Source organism: Chiloscyllium punctatum, chromosome 12, assembly GCF_047496795.1.
Source record: "Chiloscyllium punctatum isolate Juve2018m chromosome 12, sChiPun1.3, whole genome shotgun sequence".
Lineage (NCBI taxonomy): Eukaryota > Metazoa > Chordata > Chondrichthyes > Orectolobiformes > Hemiscylliidae > Chiloscyllium > Chiloscyllium punctatum.
Window position 1 is genome coordinate 24,487,644 of NC_092750.1, and position 17,541 is coordinate 24,505,184.

Here is a 17,541-nt window from a genome sequence, read left to right on the forward strand (position 1 = left end):
CCTTGGATGCAGATTTAAAAATCTGCATTTGTCACAAACAAAATTGTAGATTTACAGCTAATTATAAAATGTATTCTTCCTAGCAGCTGTGCTAATTACAGAGATGAACAATTCTTAATAAGCCTGAAATCTGTCTGCTAAACATGTAAAAATGGGAATTTAAAATTCAACCTCCATGCATTCTCAAAAAAATCTGTATTGAGAGTTTAGGCTCCTAAATTTGGTAACAGTTCTTACCTTTTTGAAGAGTAAACATCTTATATTGCATTTATTTGCATGGCATCATTGCATTGTTCCAAGGGGAGAAACCCACCGTGTTGCGGAATTAATCTGGGCTGGCAGGCAGTCTGTAAAATGCCTCTGTTAAAATTACAATCAAACACCAAAAAGGACCTTTTGCCAAATGATTATTGAGTATACATTGTACGATAATTTTACAATTTAAAAAAAAAGAAATAATAGTTCTGTTTGATTAACGATGTTACTCTAATGTATACCAATGTCATGCCAAAGTTGGCCACTGAAGCAGGACATGATTTGCTTCCAATTGTCTTTCTCTGCCCTGTGAGAAGAATTGGCTATGCTCAACAACTGAAATCACAAGGTCATACAGTAAGAAGCAATCTACATTACATGCTTTGCTACCTCATTATTCTCAAAGTTTTGAAATTTTTAAACCTTGTGTTACTGTGGTTTTCCTGAACTAAATTCCAAATTTTACAAGCTCCTTAAAGAAGGGGAGGATGGAAGTCACAAGTAATAAAGCAGAGAGCCCTGACTGCTCTCTGTCATTGTCCCACCACAAGGCAAGCTCCAAGAGTTGGGCAATCAATTTGCAACATTGAAAGGACAATTATGGATAATTTCAGGAGACTGCCAGCTATAAGGAGAAAACCTCACATTGGTAATCACTGGTTCAGGGGAGGGGGATATAGCCTTTGGAACCAGATACTGTGTGCCTGACAGATGTTATAGACGAGGCCAGACCACTCAAAACATTCTGAAGCAGGTAGCCCAGACGGTAACTTTGTAATTTGTTTCGGTAAATGTACAGTGAAAATTACCTGGACCGAGTTAGCTAGGTTGACTGCTAGGTTTTAAAACAGACAAAAATTTATTCACAAAATTACACAACGAAACACAAATATCAGAATAAAGAACCCCTACAGAACTCAGTCTATCCAAACTGGACTTCATTATGCTGTTCCGAATATACACAACAGTCCCAAATAGCAAACACCCTTAAAAAACAGTAAAAATGGAACAAATGCTTACAGGTTGAAGTTAGAAGAGCAGAAGGAGAGAGAGAGAGCCTGTTTCCACACAGCTCACTGTTGAACTCCTAACTCGTTCTGGTTTGTACTGCTTAGCTAGAGAGTTGACCGCTCCCCTTTCATTCTACAGGTCACTTCTAAAATGTGACCACTTTGGCGTGAAGTTTCATCGGTTTACATATAAACAAAAAGACCTCTCAATAGCCTTTAATCTCCATACCAAACCAGTGTAATCAGAACCGGGGGCTATTTCTGACCCCTCTGAGAAAAGCCAAGGCCACAGTATCCTTGAGAAAAAGGAACAGCTTTTGGAAAACAAGGACCAGCTTTGTGACAAAGGGGATACTCCTGTTGGAGCAACAATCTCCACAGTCTCAATAATTCAACCTGAAGAGGTTTGTCCTTTGATTGGCACTCCTGCCCACTCAGCCATCTTGGTTTTTAACTTGTTCCTCCTCTATAAGATTACATCTATTTTGAGAGTGCCCTGAGGCCCCTAACCTGCTTGCACAGCACCGACCTCTCCTGATATCATTGCTGAGTAGCCAGAGTTGCCAGATGTCTAACTGGAGGTGACCCCCTTATGGTGAAATGTGTTCCTGCTATGACCAAGTGCACCTTTTCACATTGTGTGTGTCCTGGTGTCCCCAGGAAAAATTCAATGTGGAAGGCAAGACTTCTGTGACTCCAGTAAATGGGATTAGTATACTTTGGTGTGTCTTGATCAGCATAGAATGGAGGGCTGAAGGGCCTGTTCTATACTGTATGACTCTCTGTGACTCCAGAATGCTAAAACAAATACAAGCTGCTGCAAATGCTGGAAATCTGAAATAAAAAGACAATTTGATGAAAATATTTAGCAGATCAGTTTAGAACTGTGCAGAAAACAACAATTAATTCTTCTCTACCTCTGTTTCTCCTTCCACCAAAACTATCTGATCTGCTGAATATTTTTAATATTTTCTCTTTTGCATCTTTGAGATGAATATTGCTGTGGGTATCACTGCAAGAAGATCACACTTTCAAAAGTTGCCTCTGGGTTTACCAAATAGTGGATTTTTTATATATATGCATAGGATTGGAAAGTAATAAATATAATCCCTCCCCTCAAGAAAGGATGGAGGCAGTAAACAGGAAACTCTATGCTAGCTAGCTTGGTGTCTGTCATGGAGAAAGTGTTTGAATTGATCATATGGGGGTTATAATTGTACACTAGGAAAGATTTAAGTTCATTGAGAAGAGCCAGCATGGTTTAGTGAAAGGGTGTTCGACCAATTTATAAGAATTTCTTAAAGAAATAACATGCACTGTAGATAAAAAGGAGATAGTTGATTTACTGTAGTACAGTTTTTAGAGTAAATTTGACAAAGGCCACGCACAGAATTATTGCACAAAAGTAAGAGCTCATGGTTTTAGGGATAACATACAAGCATGAAACGAAGATTGGCTGGTTGGCAGAAAGCAGAGAATCTATAAAAGATTGGCAGGATTTGATGATTGAGATTCAGCAAAAGTCTGTGTCAGACACTCAAAATGTTACACTTTACTATCAATGACTTGCATGAGGGCAACAAAATCATGGTAGTTAAATTTGCATATGATGCAAAGGTACATAGAAGTCCATTGTGAACACAACGTAAACAAATTGATATGGATGGGTTAAGTGAATGAGCAAAAATCTGATAGATGGAATGTAACATGGGAAATGTGAAGTTGTGCACTTTAATTGGAAAAATAAGAAAAGAGCAGAATATTATTTACATGGAATAGTTATTGCTTACTTCTGAGATGCAGAGGGATTGGCATTCTAGTGCATGGATCACAAAAAGCTGGTATGTAGGTCCATTGAGTAATTAAGAAAGCTAATTCAGTTGCTATCCTTTATTCTAGGATGAAGTGTATATAGAATAAGTTTATATTTCAGTTATGCAAGACATTAGGGGATCACATGTTGAATGTTATGTGCAGTTTTGGTCGTCTTATTTAAGCAAGGGTATAAAGAAGCATGTTCCAGGTAGTTTGGAGCAGTTCAGTAAATTAATACTTGGACAGAGCAGGTTGTCTTATGAGGAAAGATTGGACAAGAAGGGCTTGTTTAGAAGAGGGAAGGTGATTTGATTGACGTTTGTAAGATCTTGAATTGTCTTCATGGGATTAAAGTGGAAAAGATGTTTCCTTTTGTGAATCAGATCAGAACTTGTGATCACTGTTTTAAAATTAGGGTTCACTCTTCTAGGACAGAGACCATGGAGTTTTTTCTCTCTGAGGATTGTGTATCTTTGGAATTGTCTGCATCAGAGTATGGTGGACGCAGAGACCTTGATTATATTAAAATGGTGGTAGTTAGATTCCTGTTACACATGGTTATTTGGTGTCGATAGGAATGTGAAATTTCAAACACAAACAGGTCAGCCATGATCTTATTGAATGGTGGAGCAGGCTTGAAGGGCCAAATGGCCTACTTTTGCTCCTAATTTGTATACATATATGTGGGAAAAGATCTGCCACCCTGCCAACCCACAATAGGTACACAAAAGCAAAATTTGGTCAATTTGTACCAAAATCACCCAGAATTCCCAAGCAGGCTCATAAGCCAAATCAGACAACCCACGCAGACAAGGGAATACACTTCAAGCTCACTAACAATGACTGAACACCACAGATATCTCAAAGCCCCAAGGGCAGTTTCACAACCCACACAAAGAGCAGGTCAGACAGGAACATGCTCCAGGAGCAGGACAATGGAAACACCTCACCACTTCAGAGGAGACATTAATACCTAGCTGTGAAGAGGAATGGAACCATCATTACTGTCAGGATGTTGCACTGTGTGATTGAACAGGACATTCATCCGATTACTGTTTTCCAGTTAGCATCCTTGCAACTAGATTACTCCATTTCCAGATACATTGCATTTTCCCCATTTCTTAATCAGCCTTATTGTGCAGCATTATTGTCAAAACTGGTCTTATCCTCAGCCTTGGAAAGAGAATCCTTGACTGCCTGGGCAGACTGCCTGTACTGTTTCAGCTTCGTCAGTTCCTCTTCTGCGATATCACCTTAATAATAAACTGTTTGTCAATTTCACTTCGAACTGTATTTTGTGATCTCTAACCTATTGAGCAAATTTCTCTGATAATAATAGATCAGGAAAACTGAATGCATCAGTTTGCATGTCAAACTATTAGTTTCTTCTGATTGAAAAGAGATATTGCTCAATGTACTTACATTTCAGCACATAGTTCTTACCTAAGCAATTACACTCTGCAAATCCTGTCTTTGTAAGGGAATTAGAAATGCAAGCAGCTTCATTGCACATTTTAATTATTAGCTAAGTATTAATGTTCCACATTCTTTAAATATAAACAAGACCTATAAAGAAGCCATTATATTGTCCTCCACATGAGAGATGGGTGTGAAGGTATGTCTTCTGGAAAAGGATCACCACTCAAAAAGTAATTATACTTGTGTTCATCTCAAATACCATTGTTTTGTGTAAAATAAAACAGACACTTCTTGAATTGTGCAATGTAAAGAGGTATTTGGGTCAAATACACAAATTAGTCCAAAGGAAATGTCAAGCAAAGCCCCAAAACTGCTATAGAGGCAGTCGTGTAGGAATTATTCATCCACCAAGACTACTTGGTTTGAACGGTTTGGCTGTTTTTTCCAAGATGTAGTCATGAGTCCTTTCATGAAACTAGTTGGAAGGTTGTGTGCCATGTGACCTAGTACTTTGATTCATGTTATTCAAATATATTTGAAAATGTCAGCTTTCAATATTTAAGACATGTTAATGAGGCCTGCCAGTCATGTTGAATCTGCTAACAATAGTTACCATGCTGAGAATTAACCTACTAATTGTAAGAATAATTAAATAATTTCTTTAACCAGTTTCTTGTCTCAGCCCAGTAATTAAAGTATCTGGTTTCCAAAAGTACTTTTCTTTTCAAAAATATGTCCTTAAATGAAGAAACAGTTAAATTCTTTTGTGGACTGCCAATTTCCATTGCTTCAGTATCCAAAGATCAGGGCAGTGACACAGCAAGATGTTCAGTCTTGCTGTCTTTAAAAAGTAAAAAAGGAGCTTACCACCATCTTTTCATGGGCAATAAGGCTATGGGCGACAAATGCTGGCCAGCCAGTGATGTTCATGTTGCACAAATGAATAATAAAAATTAACATGTTCATGTTGAACAGATATTCATGGTAAAAACAATAACTGCAGACGCTGGAAACCAGATTCTGGATTAGTGGTGCCGGAAGAGCACAGTAGTTCAGGCAGCATCCAAGGAGCTTTGAAATCGACGTTTCGGGCAAAAGCCCTTCATCAGGAATAAAGGCAGTGAGCCTGAAGCGTGGAGAGATAAGCTAGAGGAGGGTGGGGGTGGGGAGAAAGTAGCATAGAGAACAATGGGTGAGTGGGGGAGGGGATGAAGGTGATAGGTCAGGGAGGAGAGGGTGGAGTGTAGGTGGAAAAGGAGATAAGCAGGTAGGACAAGTCATGGGAACAGTGCTGAGCTGGAAGTTTAGAACTAGGGTGAGGTGGGGGAAGGGGAAATGAGGAAACTGTTGAAGTCCACATTGATGCCCTGGGGTTGAAGTGTTCCGAGGCGGAAGATGAGGCGTTCTTCCTCCAGGCATCTGTTGGTGAGGGAGCGGTGTGAAGGAGGCGCAGGACCTCCATGTCCTCGGCAGAGTGGGAGGGGGAGTTGAAATGTTGGGCCACGGGGCGGTGCGGTTGATTGGTGCGGGTGTCCCAGAGATGTTCCCTAAAGCGCTCTGCTAGGAGGCGCCCAGTCTCCCCAATGTAGAGGAGACCGCATTGGGAGCAATGGATACAATAAATGATATTAGTGGGTGTGCAAGTAAAACTTTGATGGATGTGGAAGGCTCCTTTAGGGCCTCGGATAGAGATGAGGGAGGAGGTGTGGCTGCAGGTTTTACAGTTCCTGCGTTGGCAGGGGAAAGTGCCAGGATGGGAGGGTGGGTTGTAGGGGGATGTGGACCTGACCAGGTAGTCACGGAGGGAACGGTCCTCCCTCATCTCTATCCAAGACCCTAAAGGGGCCTTCCACATCCATCAAAGTTTTACTTGCACACCCACTAATATCATCTATTGTATCCGTTGCTCCCGATGAGGTCTCCTCTACATTGGGGAGACGGGGCGCTTCCTAGCAGAGTGCTTTAGGGAACATCTCCAGGACACCCGCACCAATCAACCACACCGCCCCGTGGCCCACCTCCCCCTCCCACTCTGCCGAGGACATGGAGGTCCTGCGCCTCCTTCACCGCCGCTCCCTCACCACCAGACACCTGGAGGAAGAATGCCTCATCTTCCGCCTTGGAACACTTCAACCCCAGGGCATCAATGTGAACTTCAACAGTTTCCTCATTTCCCCTTCCCCCACCTCACCCTAGTTCTAAACTTCCAGCTCAGCACTGTCCCCATAACTTGTCCGGACTTGTCCTACCTGCCTATCTCCTTTTCCACCTATCCACTCCACCCTTTCCTCCCTGACCTATCACCTTCATCCCCTCCCCCACTCACCCATTGTACTCTATGCTACTTTCTCCCCACCCCCACCCTCCTCTAGCTTATCTCTCCACGCTTCAGGCTCACTGCCTTTATTCCTGATGAAGGGCTTTTGCCCGAAACATCGATTTCAAAGCTCCTTGGATGCTGCCTGAACTGCTGTGCTCTTCCAGCACCACTAATCCAGATATTCATGGTGGTAAAGCTCCCATTTTGTACACAAATCAAACTCGTCTGTATATTAGCAGGACCAGAAAGCCAAAAATTGGGATTTGTATACCATCTAATTTCTAACTTAGTTGTTAAATGGTTGATTGTTGTTAGAATGTAGCCAAAAGAAGTTGGGAAGAGCATGTTTTACTATTAAAAATCACACAACATCAGGCTATAGCCCAACAGGTTTAATTGAAAGCACTAGCCTTCGGAGCGCTGCTCCTTCATCAGGTGGTTGTGGAGTACAACACAACCACCTGATGAAGGAGCAGCGCTCTGAAAGCTAGTGTTTCAAATTAAACCTGTTGGACTATAACCTGGTGTTGAAAATGTGTTGCTGGAAAAGCGCAGCAGGTCAGGCAGCATTCAAGGAACAGGAGAATCAACGTTTCGGGCATAAGCCCTTCTTCTTTTTAACTTTGTACACACCAGTCCAACACCGGCATCTCCAAATCATGTTTTACTTTGATCAACTTTTAATGGGAATGTCTCATGTCAGTAATTTTCCCTTTATCCAAGTATTCTTGTTCAACAAACATGGTTAGACATAAATACACTCATCTAAGCTAGCAACATATGTTCCTTAAGAGCTCAATAATTAAATTCATTCATCTCTCTCTAACACCATGTTACTATTATGTGATGAGAGGGGTGTAAAATTGATGTTCAGGAGAGATTTCATTGTGTATTAGCAGGTGGGTATGTTCAGAAAAGATATTGCCAGGTTTGGAGGGTTTGAGCTATAGGAAGAGGCTGAATAGACTGGGCTTGTTTTCCCTGGAGCGTCGGAGGCTGAGGGGTGACCTTATAGAGGTTTATAAAATCATGAGGGGCCTGGATAGGGTAAACAGACAAGGTCTTTTCCCTGGGGTGGGGAAGTCCAGAACTAGAGGGCACAGGTTTAGGGTGAGAGGGGAAAGACTTAAAAGACCTAAGGGGTACCTTTTTCATTCAGAGAGTGGTGCGTGTATGGAATGAGCTGCCGGAGAAAATGGTGGAGGCTGGTACAATTACAACATTTAAAAGTCATCTGTGTGGGTACATGAATAAGAAGGGTTATGATGGATATGGGCCAAGTGCTGGCAAATGAGACTAGATCAAGTTAGGAGATCTGGTCAGCATGGATGAGTTGGACTGAAGGGTCTGTTTCCATGCTGTACGTCCCTCTGACTCTATGACTCCATTCTGGTTGCATAATCAAGCTGGCAGTATTGTTTTATGAAGAAAGTGAATCCATGTCATCATAAAGGATAATAATATGTGTCTAACTGCATGCCAGTAAAGCTGTTAGAGTTTAAAATAGTGCCTGTACTAATTCAGGAATGGACTTAGTAGCATCCTGGTCAGTAATTTTTCAATTTAAGTTTAACCAGGTCCTTTCCTGATCAAAACCTTAGTGTTAAATCACAGCTGTGGAGCTATCCACTTTGATAAGATATTTCCTTCAACCAATGCAATGTGCATTAATCATAAATTGTGATTGATAATGTAATTTGTCTCACTATTAACCTGTACTTTCTTAGATCTAGTAATATGGCAATGACACTCCATTTGGCTTTTGGTGAATGGAAGTTACGATCTTCATTGCCTGCTTTTTCTTTCAACAGGTACCCATGTCATGGAGGGTTCGGGCAAAATGCTTGTCACAGCCGTGGGCGTCAACTCACAGACTGGCATCATATTCACATTGCTGGGTGCAGGTGGTGAGGAAGAGGAAAAGAAAGACAAGAAAGGTAATTTCATCGCAGCTGAAAATACTTAGATATTGATCAAATCCTTCAAGCTGACCTGTAACGTACGACTGGATTTGAAATCACTAAACCTCAAGCTATGGTTTGATTCTGACGCGTGTAAAAATGTACTATTGACAAAGTCACTGCTCAAGTGCTTTTCAAAACATTCCTGATTCAGAATTGTGCAGAGATTTGAAATATTTCATCTCCGAAAGTTTTGTCTCTTTGTGATTATCCCAATAAAGTTTTGAAGGGATGCAGAAAACACATATAGCTTTGTAGGCAAACATAATCAAATGAGTGTATGATGATTTAAAATTACCCTCATGAATTGGTTTATCGGAACGACACAGAGCTTTTAAAACAAAACTGTTGGATCATAATTTGTACTTTTCCCTTTGTTTTCTATTGTGTTTTTGAAGGGCCTGTTGCTACATTTTTATCTGCTCCTGCTGCCATGTAATGGTTTTCTCTCTGAGAGCTCCTGAATACCTTCGCCTTTTGGAGGGATTAAAGGAATAGGGAAGGCTGGGTAAAATGAGACTGCTCCCTCAGATGTACTGCTACTGCAGGAGAAATAGGCCAAGCTGTATGTACCTTCACTGAGAAGCCATGCCTGTGAAAACGCAGTCAGATCTGTTACAAATCACTGCTGATGAGTTGCTAAAGTCACAATTGCCCTCAAATTTTATCCAATTCAGTCTTTGTACAGAATCATACAGCACAGGACAATTCAATTTAACCCATCATAGCTATGTTTGCTCTGAAATCCTAATAGCGCCACCACTGTCTGCTTTCCCTATAGCCCTACAAATTTTTCCTTTTCAATCTTCTACCAGATAAACATTAGTCGATCATATGTGCACAGATCTCTGAAATAAGGAGCAGACTAATTTTTTGACAGGGCATCAAGTTCATTCTGTTTACAATGGATAACAAAGAGCAGTAGGAGAGAACTACAAAGTAGTTGGATTCCTGTTCGTGCAGTGGGATGTTATTAAAAATAGCCCAACATTGTCCATTACAGTTATGCTGCTCCTACTATAAATTGTGAAGCATTGTAATCTCATTGTGTGACTTGTCTGTAACTTGGTGCTGTATTTCCTACAGTTGTCATCAAACCATCATTTTAAAGCAGTCCATGTTCTTACTAATATTTGACCTTGTAAACCAAGTCACATGCAAACTCCCTGGTCATCAGAGTTATCCTTTTGTCCACATCTGTAGTTTCCTAAACCACTAGCTGAAAATAGATCAAATGAGCTGCATAGGAGTTGTCAAACACTCCATAATATGGCATGCAGTGCTGCAGGAGTCTGAATCAGTTTGCCTCCAGTGCAGTCCGGCTAGATTCTCAGCTTCTTACGAGTGCTTGCTGTACAACTTTGCTGCAGAAAGTAAAGAGGCCCAGGAACAGCAAGAAGAACCTGGGAAAGAGTTAAAGACCCATCCAATGCCAACAGCTTTGTCATTAGCTTGACAAATGAATCTAGCTCTGCACACAGAGATTTACATCCATGCTGAAAATATGCAAAACATCAGTTCTAGATCTTCCCCATGCTCTCTAAACTTACACATTGAGTTGAAGTATCTTCCCTTCTCAGCATGAATTTGGAAATCTTAGCTTGCTACCACAGATTAAACCAGGACCCAAACCCCCACAGAGAAAAACTTATTGAATTCAATCATATTTTTGCACTGTTTTTATGTGTGCCTGTATAGACTACATTTGTGCACCCATTATATCCTGCAACAATGTTGCTCCATGATGATAGCTGTTATGGCCAGTTCCCAAGCGATGGTTCCCAATTCATTATGATACTGGACAAGATTTCACAAATAGTCATGGTCTTAAGTGAGGACGGAGGAACTGGCTTTCCTTCTCAAGTCACCCTCTCTCTTGTTTGGTCACACAAGTTTAGTTTAGTAAGGATCCCTTCCCTTGAGGATATCTATTCCCAATCCAAATGCACCTAAACATTAAATCAAGCCAGGTTTTCTTGGGTTAAACTAAATGTGCAAAATTGAATGTGACATAGATGCTCACAATTTAAAATCTTAAGCTGAGTAAAGAGTTAACAGCTAAAATGACATTTGAAGATGAAATGGCAGAGTGTTGCAGGTGTTATGTTGGGTGATGCTGGTAACACAGGCATTGGTGGTGAAGCAGTTGATTTCAAGATTCTTAGCTCTGCAGTTATCTGTTAGACCTTGGTTCTGTTTCCTTCTCAAAGGTGACCTTCTTGGTTTGCATTCAGGGTGAGAGAGAGAGAGAGAGAGAGAGAGAGAGTCCTTTTATCTGCAGCACAGAATTGTTTAATAGTTTTTCTCAAGCTGTGTGCCCTTCAAGGCACACTAAACCAAACGAGCTTGTTGGCCCAATAATACACACACAGACTAGGGGCTGCAGTTGCTTTTTAACTCACTTTTTTCTGTTGTTGCATATTTCTGGAAGGAAAGTCATGTCTGCAGTCAGATGGCTTTCTGCAGAGAGGGGCATTAGCCCCTCATTATCTCTTCCTTTTCAAACTTTTTTTAAATTCTCCCATGAGATGTGATTGTCATTGATAAGGCTAGCTATTTCTTGTCCAAATTTAATTATCCTTGAACCGAATGACTTGCTCAGCCATTTCAGAAGACTGTTGCTGGGGGCCTGGAGTCACATATCAACCAGAGTAAGTAAAGACAGCAGGTTTCCTTCCTCCAAGGATATTAGTGAACTAGAAACAAACACAGAGAATGCTGGAAAAACTCAGCAGGTCTGGCAGCATCATAAAAATGCCATATGGTCACAAATAGACTAGTTTTTTTAAAATCCCAGACTTCATATGACTATTGAATTCAAAGTTCACTATCTGCCACGATGGAATTCAAACGTACATCGCAAGAATATTAATGTGGAGTATTGAATTATTAGTTCAGTGATGTTACTGCAATGCCATTATGTCAAATCTCTGTTTAAAGTGCCCATGGCCCTCTACAGGTGTGACATTCTATGGGTTCACACACAACTTTAACAGTCAACCACTGAATTTACATCTGCAGTTCATCTTTTGGCTGTATGTCCACTTATAAAAGACACATGTTGTAATCATAAGTAATGTTGTAAGTAATCCAGAGTTATGAGTCATTATTATGTATCCATTTGACACCAATCTAGTTCTTCATTCAGAGAAGACTTTAGTAGCGCGTACACAAGGAGTGGTTGCCTTCTGTGTGTTAGTGGCAGCCTTTTGGAGTTGAAACTGTTCTTATCTCATGGCAGCTGAGTCCTAGCTGAATCTGTTGCAGAATTCCCATAGATGATTCATTGAAATTTACAGCTCGAAAGAAGGGCATTTGATCAATCATTTCATTACTATCTCTTTCAGAACATGATCCAAAATCAAATTCACAAGCTGTTCTCTTCCCACAGTTCCTTTGTTCATGACTACTTTGAAGGGGAAGAGGCTGATACTCGAATCTTAAACTGATCCTGATGAATTAAAATCACATACTTCACAATGTACCTAGATGTCTAATTACCAGGGAAGTGAAGGGTTGTGGAGTGGAGGGTGAGGTAGAAAGAGTCCTCTGTAATTACACAAGGTTGTTTTGGGCCCTTTGAACCTCTGTGGAAACTGTCTCCATTTCTTAGATCACTTCTCAGAATTGTAACGTTTCCGTTCTACTCATCATCCTAGTGAGTTTATGTTCCATACTATCGTGGGCTTTATTATCATTCCTATACTGAAATGCTCAAAATTGCCCACAGTATTAACACTGTCATTTAACTATTTCCAGTGCATTTTGTCTTCTCTACTTGATACACTTTTACTATAATATTAAAAAACACACCAAGCTGTTGGCCTTTTTATGCCTTTATCTACTTGCAATTGCACTTTCAGAGAATCATGTGTTTGAATTCCTGCGTCTACAGGCTTTGTACTTTCTGCACAGTCAATAACTGAACATGTCTCGAGGTTCCAAATATTTCTGAGAGTTTTAACATTAATTGTATTGGCAATAGACTCAACGTTTTATCTACAGTCCATAGCTGTTCACCAAAACAAGATACTTTTCCGATCCACTTCAAAGTGCAAGGTTTGTAGCTCAGGTTGAGGTTTAGGGTGTTGGTTTGCTCGCTGAGCTGTAGGTTTGATATCCAGACTGTAGGAGTTGATAGATGGTATCGAGATCTATGTGTTTGTTTATGGCGTTGTGGTTGGAGTGCCAGGCCTCTAAGAATTCTCTGGCATGTCTTTGCTTAGCCTGTCTCAGAAGTGTCAGAAATGACAGCCAGACTACTAAGACCCCTCGGAATCTTAGTAGCACACAAACCCACCAACACTCGAAACAAAAGCTAACAAACTTAAAAGACCCAGTACAACCCATGGACAAAACCAACATCATCTACAAAATTCCATGCAAGGACTGCCACAAACACTACATAGGACAAACAGGAAGAAAGTTAGCCACCAGGATACACGAACACCAGCTAGCCACAAAAAGACACGACCCTCTCTCCCTCGTAGCCCTACACACGGATGAGAAAAAGCCCCACCATTTCGACTGGGACAACACGTCTATCCTGGGACATAGATCTAGATACCATCTATCAACCCCTCAGAAAACGAACAGGAAATGACATCACCACAAACCCCAGGAACCCCATCCAGGACAAACATATAAATAAAAAGCAGGAGACAACAGCTTCGCTTCACTTGGAGGTTGCCACTGATGATGTTACCTAGCCAGGTAATGAAACGTCTGGATATCAAACCTACAGCTCAGTGAGCAAACCTACACCCTAATTCTTGTAGTTGCCATGGATTGAAGAGAACCGTGGTTCAACCATTTCTCATTCTGAAGGACATGCCAGCTCTTTCAGCAACTCTTCAGTATCTATTCACTACCAGTGGTTGTTGAGGTCAATACTTTATGGATTTGCAGGAAGTAGATAGATATAGCTTCTGTGGCTAAAGAGAACAAGGGATATGGGGGAGAGCAGGATTAAGGTATTGAACTTGATGATCAGCCATGGTTATATTGAATGGTGGAGCAAGATCGAGGGGTCAAATTGCCTACTCCTGCTTCTATCTTCTACATTTCTAACTCCATAACTTCTTGCTACTGCTTTCATATGGACTATCCCTCTATGCTATTGCTGAAGTTCCTCTGAGAGTCTCACTCTATGTCTTGGCAGGATAATAATTCTGAAACCACATTGGAGACAACCTTAATATACACTCAGTTAATTTCAACAAATACTCCTGCAATTTTTCATCATTATATTTCCCAGGCCAGATGTTCATGCCATGATTGAGCACCTTACCAAGCACCACTTGCTTTGAAATTTCTTCACTAATTCCGTAGTAGGCCTTGCTGTGCCAATTGTACATTTAAATAATTTCACAGGGAACTCAGTGGTGAGAAATGAACCTGTCATCATAGGAAATCTTGAGACAATAGACCTAATAGGCCATCAAAATCAAATCAATGTCCATCTCATAGAGTCATAGAGATGTACAGCATGGAAATAGACCCTTCTGTCCAACCTGTCCATGCTGACCAGCTATCCCAACCCAATCTAGTCCCACCTGCCGGCACCTGGCCAATATCCCTCCAAACCCTTCCTATTCATATACCCATCTAAATGCCTCTTAAATGTTACAATTGTACCAGCCTCCACCACATCCTCTGGCAGCTCATTACATACATATACCACCCTCTGCGTGAAAAAGTTGCCCCTTAGGTCTCTTTTATATCTTTCCCCTCTCACCCTAAACCTATGCCCTCTAGTTCTGGACTCCCCAATCCCAGAGAAAAGACTTTGTTTATTTATCTTATCCATGCCCCTCATAATTTTGTAAACCTCTATAAGATTACCCCTCAGCCTCCAACGCTCCAGGGAAAACAGCCCCAGCCTGTTCAGCCTCTCCCTATAGCTCAAATCCTCCAACCGTGGAAACATCTTTGTAAATCTTTTCTGAACCCTTTCAAGTTTCACAACATCTTTCCGATAGGAAGGAGACCAGAATTGCACGCAGTATTCCAACAGTGGCCTAACCAATATCCTGTACAGCCGCAACATGACCTCCCAACTCCTGTACCCAAATACATGTACATCCTGTCCCTAAGGATTCTCTCCAACAACTTGCCCACCACTGAGGTCAGGCTAACTTGTCTATAGTTCCCTGGCTTGTCTTTACCACCCTTCTTAAACAATGGCACCACGTTTGCCAACCTCCAGTCTTCGTCTGAAGCTATGGAGGATGGTGTTCTCTTACTTGAGCCAAATATCATCATAAGAGTGTGGTCAGTTCAAAAAGTAAGCTTCCTACCCTATAAGAATTTGTGGAACTTCCAGCTATATATATGACAACACTGGCAGGAAAAATAAAAGAGTAGCATATTATTGATATTTAGAGAGATTGTAGAACATTGAGGTACAAAAGGACTTAGGTGGCCTGGTATATGAATCACAAAAATCTAGTTTGCAGGTATTGCAAATGTTTAGAAATACAAATGAAATGTTGTTAATTACAAGAGTATGGGATATTAAAGTTTTTTAAAATTAGTTATATATAAGTTAGTGGAGAGTCTGCATCCCGAGTTGTGCGTGTAGTTTTGGCCTCCTTATTTCAGGCATAGCAGTTCAGATATGACTTATTGGGGTGGAGAGGATTTCATCCTATCAGAAATGGTTGGACAATTTAGTCCATATCCATTAAAGTTTAGAAGAATGAGAGGTGATCTTCGTAAAACAGGCAAGATCCTGAGGGGGCTTGCCAGTGGGGAGACTGAAAGGATGTTTCTTCTTGGGAGAGAGACAAGAGCTAGTGGACTGTTTAAAGATTAAGATTCTGCCATTTAAGACAGAGATAAGGAGAAATGTTTTCTCTCCAAGAGTTGAGAGTCTGTGGAATTCTCTTCCTTGGAGCACTGTGGATGTAGAATATAATACTTTTAAGGAAGACATAGCTAGATTTTTGACGAACAAGAAAGTCAAATGGTCTCAGGATAGGCAGGAAAGTGGAATTGAGGCCACAATCAGAACAGACCTGATTGTTTAAAAGGATTGTGGCTGTGAATTGCATACTTTTGCTCTTAGTTCATATATTTAAATGATCGTAAATATCCTTTTCTCAACTTGGGAATATCTTTGCTTTGATTTTGTTCAAGTACGTGAAGCACTTGCTCCAAACCTCTCCATAACATCTTCCATTATCTGAGATAACACCACATCCAATCTTGCAATGCATGCTAAAACCAATCTTTTCTTGAGATCACAGTTCAGGATCATTAGTCAGCATTTTCTTCATCACTTAAATGTTTTCTAACACTCCAGAAACAACTGCAAATCTATTCCAATTTTGAGCAGTTGATATCTTGGAATGAATGTATTAGCCAATTTGTGAATGAATATAGAACAAAACACCAACAATTTCAATGAATCTTTCAAATTCTTCTTCATATCCTCTCAATCTTCTCCTGGATTGAGTGGATACCTTCATCATCCACTTGGTGATACAGGTGTGTTAAATCTAATTACTTGCTGTTGACAGGCATTGGATAAGTGTCCTTCTTGATCATCTTACTTATTATTTGCTCATAATCTCCACAAATCTGAATGGCTCAATCTGTTTCGTGAACAACCACAGTAGATATGGCCCTCTCAATGCTCTTCACTTCCTTAATTGTTCCTTCACTCTATTCGGCTAATCTATTAATCTATTCGGCTTTTCATTTACTGCTCCTCACGGAACATAAGACACTCATTTAGCATTGCAGACTGTAAGCTCTGCATTGCTATTTATCTTAATTCAGGCTTGTGATGTCTACTTTTATTATTTGGTTCTCCATACTCAAAGATCACTTTGTCTTAGCACTTCTGCAATGTCAGATGTATTCTCATTAGTCCCAACTGTAAATCATTCAATCCAGTTTAACTATATCTTTCTCAACCAATTTCTTCTCAACAGGGACACGTCTTTCCCTTTGCTATCAACAGCAAGTAATTAGATTTACCATCATATTCCACCCTACCACTGATTTGACCAAGCACCGGAATGCTGTTATTTACACCTTCCCAACAGAGCTCAGATCTTGAAATGTACTACACCTTTCATAACACGTTCAATCTAAATCACAGAAAGAAATTCCATTGAGGGAAATATACAGTAGATTGAGAAGAGCACAACTGTCTTTATAATCAAATATAGGCTAAAGATGCTGCTTATGAGTTAAGTTCTTATTGAATTGCTTACACACTTAAACATTCAAATGCAAACAATGGCCAAGACAACCATTAGCATTAGTGTTTTCAGAATGTTTGTGAAAGAACATCTGTTTCCTTGCTGTTTAAATTTTCACAGAATGTTTGCAAAACATGTCACTTCTCATGTTTGTAAAGTGTTTTGTTATATTTCATTTCAAATTAAGTGTTCAAATCATTTCTCAGCCTTCCTTTTCTCAAATGTTGTTTTCCTCACAAGCCATCCTGATAAGGCAGTGAGACTACATGAGCAGTCAGCACAAGCCACCATTTCAAATGTTCAAACTTTGTGACCTTGTGCTAAGTCCAGTTTATGTTGCAGGTTAATACAGCAAACACAACCATATTTTTAAACTTTCAGGGCTGGACATTTAAACCTGTGAAAACTGCAATTGGTGTCATTCCTCTGGTGACGTAGTTATTTGCCATTTATTAAGTTTGATGAGCAGTTTCTGGTTAATTATCTTCCCTAAGTCAGCTTTCAATCATCAACAAAATGATAGAAGGTGCTATTAAAGACCAATTCCT

The 17,541-nt window shown here is 40.4% G+C and overlaps 1 protein-coding gene across 26 annotated transcripts in view; it reads left to right on the top strand.

Annotated features, from left to right (window-relative positions):
- Positions 1 to 17,541, top strand: part of atp2b2 (ATPase plasma membrane Ca2+ transporting 2) — an 824,012-nt gene that overhangs the window by 583,467 nt on the left and 223,004 nt on the right. For all 26 annotated transcript variants that reach the window (XM_072582139.1, XM_072582135.1, XM_072582136.1 and 23 more), the window contains one exon: positions 8,631 to 8,756. In XM_072582139.1, coding sequence (XP_072438240.1) covers positions 8,631 to 8,756 — 126 coding nt within the window. The remainder of the gene's footprint in view (positions 1 to 8,630; positions 8,757 to 17,541) is intronic.